Genomic DNA, 8,588 nt, shown 5'->3' on the forward strand with positions numbered 1-8,588 from the left:
AAAAAATAAAAAAAATAAAAATGTAACAAATATAAAAATATGCTATTATAAAATGTATTTTTTTTTTTTTTTTTTTTTTTTAAATGATAAAATAAAATTAACAGATCTTAATTTTTATGGCGTCCCTTCACCTTTATATCCAACAAAAATTCATCAAATTGTAAAATAAATAAAAAAAAAAATATAAAATAAAATATGGCATATATATATTACAAAATTTCTTTGTTTATAATTAAAAAAAAAAAAAGAAAGTATACACAAATATAAAATATATATTTATATATTTTCTGCATATGAATTATTTTATTTATTCTTTTTATTTTATTAGTATAAAAATATTATATATATTATATATATATATATATATATATGTATGGTATATTATGTATATAATGTATATATCCCAAAATGTACATATATATATTATTTATTTTTATTTTTATTTTTTATTTTTTTTTTGTATATCGTATAACATTATTTCATAGTGCCATAAAAATAAATAATTCATGTTCGTTCCATATTTTCTATTAATATAATATATTGATGTTTTTATTTATAATTTATTAATAAATTATACCTAATATATATATATGAACATATAAAATAATAGAGAACACTCTTATGTTTATATAAAATGTTTCCTTTTGACAAAGATGTAATGTATTATTTGGTTTGTTTAAAATTATTATGATGTTAAAAAAAAAAAAAAAAAAAAAAAAAAAAATTATATATATATATATATATATATATATATATATATATTTATTTATTTATTTATCCTTTTAACTTCCACCTCTGGGTATATCAGATGTGTATGCAAAGTTATTAAGAAGATATTCATTTATCCTTTTGTAATTCTTTCTATTTATATCCAAATATTGATGAAATAAATTATAATAACGAAATGTATTTTTACCTGTATAGTCGAAAGGTTTCTTAACATTCCATTGTGTTTTTGTTTTTGTTTGTGTTTGTAATGTGGTAGTTGCTTCTTTTTTATTATGATCTCTTACATGTGGTAAGAAATTATTGGAGAGAATAATATTGTTTGGAAATAATAATGGGTTCTCATCCATACTATTATCAATCATTTTATATATACAATTATTAATATTATTATTATCATTATTGTTATATTTTATTATTTTATTTTTATAATTTGTGCTGGTCATATCCACTTCTCCACATGAATTATATGCATTACTATAATCATGTTGCACAGATGTATCTTCATCCTTTTCATCATATTTTTTATAAAATAATATATTGCTATAATCTGATCCCCCTTTCTTTCTCTCCTCACATTCATGACTACTACTTCTTGTGCTCTCCCAAGAAACGTTCCTTTTTTTTTTCTTTGACGTATTATTTATATTAAAACAACAGTCAAAAGATAAAAAACGACAAATGCTATTGTTATTTTTACTTTTTTTTTTATTTTTTTTTATTAATCCATTTATCTCGACCTTTTCATAAGGTATAATATTCAAGGATAATGTCGATCCTACATTAGCCTCTCTCTCACAACAAAAATTATTATAATAACAATAATTATTATAATAACAATTATTCTTATTATTATTATCATTATTATTGTTGTAATTTATATTATTGTTGTATTTGTCCTTCCCCTCAAAATGTATATCATCATAACAATATACAGTACTTCCATGATATATATTATTATCACTTACATTATAATCATATTTATCTTTATTCACACTGACATCCAAACATTGCTTATAAAAATGTTTTCTCTTGAAATCATTATTTATATCTAAACATTTTTTATCAAGAACAAGCTGGTGATTATCATAAATATCTTTACATTTTTTATTATAACTTAATATATCATTCCTTCTTAATGCATTCATGAAAAATAAAAAATCTCTCTTTCTTTTGTTCACATTATAATATTTATAAGGACTGTTTATTTTTCTTTGGTTATATTCCTCTTTTTTAACCATATCTTTTAATTGACAATCTTTTGTTCTAATAATTTTATGATTATTCATGGTTTCATTATTATAAATATATTTTATTTTTTTATTTTTCTTTTTTTTTTTTTTTAAATCCTGTTCCTCTGGAATAGTTATACTTAAGAATTTTCTTACGTTCTTTTTTTTTCTCTCTCCTCCTCCTTTAATACAACAAGAAATGTTATCACACAGGTTGTTGTCCATATTTATATTTATATCTATTTTTTGTTTCTTCTTCGTTTCATGTATATTACTATAATAATAATGATAGTATGGATAACTTTCGACTGGTATGGGATGTGAAGAATACAAATGAACTAAAGAATCTCTATCAATAGGATACTTTATTTTATTTGTTAGTATATCATCTCTATTTTGTAAAGAATTATTTTTTTTAATATCTTCTATAGGCATAATTATATTACTATTACATAACTGCACTGTAGGCAATAGCAATGCACCCACCTTTTTATGATTCAACTGGATATCATTAACATCTTGTTCTAGTTTAAAATTATTTTGTGTAATATCTTTCATTCTCTTTTTTAAAACGTTATATGATATTTTCTTCTCTTCCTCACAGTTGTCAATTGTTAAATTATCATGATGATATAACAAATCGGTTGTATCCACTTGTTTATCAAAATGTATATAATTCTTCCCAACATTTTTAACATTTTTAACATTTTTACCATTTTTACCATTTTCATCATTTTCACTATTTTTACCATTTTCATCATTTTCACTATTTTTACCATTTTCATCATTTTCACTATTTTTACCATTTTCATCATTTTCACTATTTTTACCATTTTCATCATTTTCATTGTTTGGTGGGTCTTCCCTTTTTTCTTGCACACAAAACATTTGATCATCATCTAATATACCTTTGCTACTCCCTTGTCCTTCCTTCATATAACACATATGAGCTATATTCTTTTCATCCTTATTTCTATCATCCTTCTTATATTCCATATTATATTGTTCCATCTTATCATTTATAGACAACAATTTATATAGAGAGAACCTTTTTTTCTTCTTTTTATATCGTTTATCATTTTTGTATTTAAAATTTATTATATATCTCATTTCACTTTTCATCTTTTTATATATATTTTTTAAATTCCTACGTATTCTTTTAATTTCTACCGATTCTTTGGATTGATCATTATCTTCAATTATTTTTTCTAAATAAGTAACTCTATTTCTTAACATAACAATTTCGTCCAGGTATTCAAAATTTTTAGATTCCAATTCATTCATATATGATAACTTATCTTTTAACATATCTATTGTATCATTTAATTTTTTATTTTTATTATTTTTTTGAATTAACTGAGATTTTAATTCACGTATCTCCTCATATTGTATGTCTCCAAAATCTAGGGAATCTTTTATTTTTATTTTTAATAATTTATTTTTTTCATCTAAGGTATTTACATAATATTCATATCTATCAATTAATTTGGGGACATATTCATCAACCAAACAATTTATTATTTTTATAATATTATCAATATAAGAATTATTTTTTTTCTTATTTTTTTCTACTTTACCTTCTAATTTATTCATCATACTTTTGTAATCATAGATGTTTTCTCTATTATCAATGAATGAATTAAATTGATCCTTCAGAATTTTAGATCTATTCAAATTATAATAATTATTATGTACTACATTGTTATAAGTATTTATCACATTATTATAATTATTTACCATACTATTATTATTATTGTAAATATTTATCATATTGTTTTTATTCTTACTATTTTGCATAATACCACTAATAGAATCATTAAATTTTCTCTCACTTGTCTTTTTTAAATTTTTTGGTTTTTTTGTCATTTTGGTCATTTTGGCCACTTTTGCCATTTCTGCAATTTTTTGTATTTTTTCTATTTTTTCCATTTTTTCTATTTTTTCCATTTTTTCTATTTTTTCCATTTTTTCCATTTTTTTTGTTTTTTTTTTAATACTATCAAATAAATCGTTGGAACATTTAACACTCACATCTTCATTATTTATATACATACAACCAATGTCGTATACTCCATCATTTTTTTTTTTATTTAATCTATTTAATAATAACGTTTCGTCAAAAAATGTGTGTTCATTTTCTAGTGTCTTTTTCGAAGAAGATGTAGTACCATAAAACTTAGACATCCTTTTACTCCCAAGAGAAAAAAATGAATTTTTCGAACTTTTTTTTCTCATATTTTCTGAAAAGGAATATTTTATTTGACTTTTTTCTCCTTCATTCTTTTCTTCCATTTTGGTTATATTGATTTTGTTTTTGCATTTGAATTTTTTTTTTTTTTTGTCTTTTTTAACTTCACTACTTTGGGATTCCATATCATCATTTTTTTTTTTTTTATCTTGTCGCCAATTATAGGTTACATACATATTATCATTACTATTAATATGAATATTATGATCTTTCTTTTCTCTTTTTTTCTTATTACTGTTTTTATATATTTTATTTGTGATTGTACTATTTCTTCTTAATATTATTTCACTTTTCATCTTTAACATTTCTGAATTATATGTATCCAGACTTATTTTAGGATGTTTTCTTTTTTTCTCTTTATATTTTATAATATTATTTGTATTATTTGTATTGTTTGTCTTATTATTTATTTTTTGGGAAGATACATTTTTCCTTTTATTTAACAATTTGCTTTTTCTTTCATTACTTTCTAATTTATTATATAGTTTCAATAAATGTAAATCGTATTCTCTCATTTCATTTTTCATATCATCTATTTTTTTTTGTTTCATTTTTTCTTTCATCCTTTCTAGTCTTAAACTACAGCTACTGTAATGACTGCTACTATAATGGTTACTACTAATATTATGGTTACTACTAATATTATGGTTACTACTAATATTATGGTTACTACTATCATTATGATTACTACTATCATTATGATTACTACTATCATTATGATTACTACTATCATTATGATTACTACTATCATTATGATTACTACTATTATTTTCTGAAACAACCTGTTCATTATCTATTCCAATTGCTCTATCAAACATACCTTCTACATTATTCTTGTTCCCTTTAAGATCGATAGACTTCTTTATCTTATCCTTTTCAAAATTATTCAACAATTTCCTATAATAATCATCTTCAGTATACGTTTTTTTAAATTGCTTACTAAAGGTAGTAGAATATTTTTTATACATACCATACATTAATTCATCTGAAAATTCGATGCTACTATTATTTTCAATATAATTACCCTTATCATCTTTATCCCCATATTTTTTATCTTCTAGAATATTCATTGTAGTTGTATATATTTCGTCATCTGATAACTCAAGACTACTCATGCTCATCAATTTCTTATTTTTTTCCCTACATGTGCTAACAAAAAATTGAACATTTTTTACTAAATCACTTAAATGGTTGTTTTTCCCCATATTTAACTATAAGTATATTATGCACATATATATATATATATATATATATATATATATATATATATACATATGTTGTCGTTTCGAATGAGTTTAGACTGAATTATATATTTTTAATTGTAAGGTTTAAAAAGATATTACCAGATAGGAGTTTGATAATTATTGTAAAAGAAGAACAAATATAAAAATATAAACATATAAACATATAAACATATATATATATATATATATATATATATATATATATTTGTGTACACTAAAAACTAAAAAAAAAAGAAAAAAAAAACCAAAGTTAAAAGTAACAAATGGTAATGGAACAATGCTATAAATAAAAGATATTTTTTAAAATATATAAAAAATATATATATCTTATTTCTTTTATCAAAATATATAGAACAAAATTCAAAAAAATAAAATAAAAAAATAAAATGATAAAATGCAATTTTGTTTTATATTTATAACATTTAAGGAACATATTAAAATGTTATATTATACTTTTATTTCTTCAAGCTTATTTATAATTTATACATATATATATATATATATAATAAATATGTTCATTTATTTATTTACACACTTTATATATATGTGGGTATAAAAACTTTTTGCAACAGTAATAATATAACCAAATTATAATTAACAACAGGATAAAAAATATTATGAACGTTCATATTTTTTTTTTTATTTCCTAAATGTGTGTAACCATACCAAAAAATAAAACAACACTTTAAATATTCTTCTATGTATCAAATTGGAAAATAAAATAATACATATATATATATATATATATATATATATATATATAAATTTATTTAAATATTCTTTTATTAACTTTGTTATTTTCATAACTTGTTGTCTTTCTTATTTATTTTTTTTTTTTTTATAGAAATTATTCATATATTGTATAATTAAAAAGAAAAATTCTGAACAGGCAAGGTAACTTATTTCATATCGCTAAACTTTTTTTTTTTCTTCGTCTATCAATTCGTTAGCCATCATCTATTGCAAAAAAAAAATATATATATATGTATAATGAAATATAATAAAATAAAAATAATAAATACATATAATAGTATGTAATAATGAATATAAAACAGTATTGTGTTATAATAAACAAATTAAATTTCATGCATGTTTATAAAAAAAAAAAAAAAAAAAAAAAAAGAAAAAAAAAGTACATATATATATATATATATATATATGTATGTATTATTTTTTGTTTATATTACCATTGCTGCTACAAAACAACCCTTTTCGGCTTCTTTGATTTTCTCTTTACTATAATCCAAGCTCTCTTCAATTAAATCGTTTCTGTGTGTGTCTTCCTCAATAAGAGATGTTAATATATCATTATAAATATTTTCATCATCGGATTTCTTGGAAAATATAAAAAAAAAAAGATATATGTTAATATATAGACTATCAATTGGTCTCATAAAACGTGCATTATATATATGTATATATGTATGTGTTATATTTATTTATTTTATTCTTCAAGCAATACCTTTGGTGATAAATCCTTAATGTGTCTTTTTATAAGCATATTTTCAATAATTTTCGATTCAGTCATCCTAAAAAAAATATAAATAAATAAATATAAATATATATATATATATATTTTACATGTAAATCATTATTTTATTGAATATCATATCATACCACATTGTTAAATAGCCAAATAGGTGCATCCTCTCATGTATCAGTTCTACCTTCTCCAACATTTGCTCCTTCATATTTTTTGGAGATTCAATAATCTATATGAAAAAATGAATTATTTTTAAAATGAATAACAAATAAAAAAAAAATATACGCATATATATATATATATATATATAATAACTCGTTTTGTATTTACCTCATCTATTTTGTTAATAATGTCGTTGGGTTTATATTCCGCTAACTTATTTCCTTTTCCACTAAAAAATAAAAAATGCAAAAATATATATATATATATATATTTAATATATATTTATAATATTTTTATATTACATACAAATTAACTTATTTATATTTTAAAATATATTACTTGTGATATAATAAAAAGGTGGGTGTTCCTCTAGAAACAATCATATTTGGTGCATAGTCGTTTTTCTCTATGTTATATTTTTTTATTTTTAACTTAATCTATAGAAAAAAAAATAAAATATATATATATATATATATATTTATTTATATGTTATAATAAAAAGGTGTTTCCTTTTCTTGCTTACATTATTCTCCTTAAATAACTTGTGTAAAGTATTTATAAATGGTTTATATAGGAAACACAAAAAACAAGTGTCTTCAAATAACACGACCAAGATTTTATTATTTTTTGAATCTTCAATAATCTAAATGAAAAAAAAAAACATACAAATTTTAAGTGAGCATATAAGAACATGTACATATATATATATATATATATTGTTGTATATTTTTGTGGGTACCTCCTTTTGAAATGTATCATGTGTTACATATATAGGATATTGATCAGTATTATTTCCTTGATTTATTTGTTCATAATTTTCACTAACAGGTATAAAAAAAGGTTGAACAATATCTTTAATAGGTTCGTTTATTAATTCATCTTCAGTTATATTTCTTCTTCTCCTTCCTTTATATAGAAAACATGAATAATCTTTAGTATGTTCATTATATGTATATAGATAATTTAAATTTTTAATATTAAGTTTTTGTATTTCATTTTTAATATGTTCAATTTTTTTTTTTTCTTCATTTAATTTATTTTTATCTAATACAAATAATACAATATTATCTAAGTTATCAAAAAGTTCATCTGATATTTCTTTCATTTCTTTTAAAAATCCTGTTACCTTTTTTTTTTTTTCATACCAATTAAAATATATATATCCAACTAAACCAATACTTAATAAAGAACACAAATATATTTTCTTATTTCTACTTTTATTATTTCCATTTCTATTATTTGTGTTAGTGTTACTAGTTATATATTTATAATATAATATATTGCTTTCAAAGGGTTGTTGTTTTTTATGTGGGTATTTTATCATTACACATTTTTCTAACTTACTGTAGATACCATGAAAATTATAAAAACATCTTTTACTGTTAAAAAATATAATATTATTTCCTTTACTTAGCTTATTTATTTTATTCATTTCTTTATTTATAATAATTTTTTATAAAAAAATAGAAACGAAAAAAAATCTATACATAATA

General features: G+C 20.2%; 2 protein-coding genes across 2 annotated transcripts; both read right to left on the bottom strand.

The window, feature by feature from the left end:
- Positions 1–782: 782 nt before the first annotated feature.
- PADL01_0715800 (conserved Plasmodium protein, unknown function) lies at positions 783–5,411 on the bottom strand (the record flags this gene model as incomplete). Its single annotated transcript, XM_028681191.1, has 1 exon — positions 783–5,411. The coding sequence occupies one exon, from the start codon at positions 5,409–5,411 to the stop codon at positions 783–785; it is 4,629 nt and encodes a 1,542-aa protein (XP_028537594.1).
- Positions 5,412–6,362: 951 nt separating this feature from the next.
- Positions 6,363–8,527, bottom strand: PADL01_0715900 (thioredoxin-like protein; the record flags this gene model as incomplete). Its single annotated transcript, XM_028681193.1, has 8 exons — positions 6,363–6,407; positions 6,638–6,784; positions 6,913–6,979; positions 7,068–7,162; positions 7,264–7,324; positions 7,435–7,532; positions 7,619–7,738; positions 7,835–8,527. 8 exons carry the CDS (start codon positions 8,525–8,527, stop codon positions 6,363–6,365), a joined length of 1,326 nt encoding a protein of 441 aa, XP_028537595.1.
- Between the last annotated feature and the right edge of the window lie 61 nt (positions 8,528–8,588).

The sequence above is a fragment of the Plasmodium sp. gorilla clade G2 genome, assembly GCF_900097015.1.
Source record: "Plasmodium sp. gorilla clade G2 genome assembly, chromosome: 7".
Lineage (NCBI taxonomy): Eukaryota > Apicomplexa > Aconoidasida > Haemosporida > Plasmodiidae > Plasmodium > Plasmodium adleri (nom. inval.).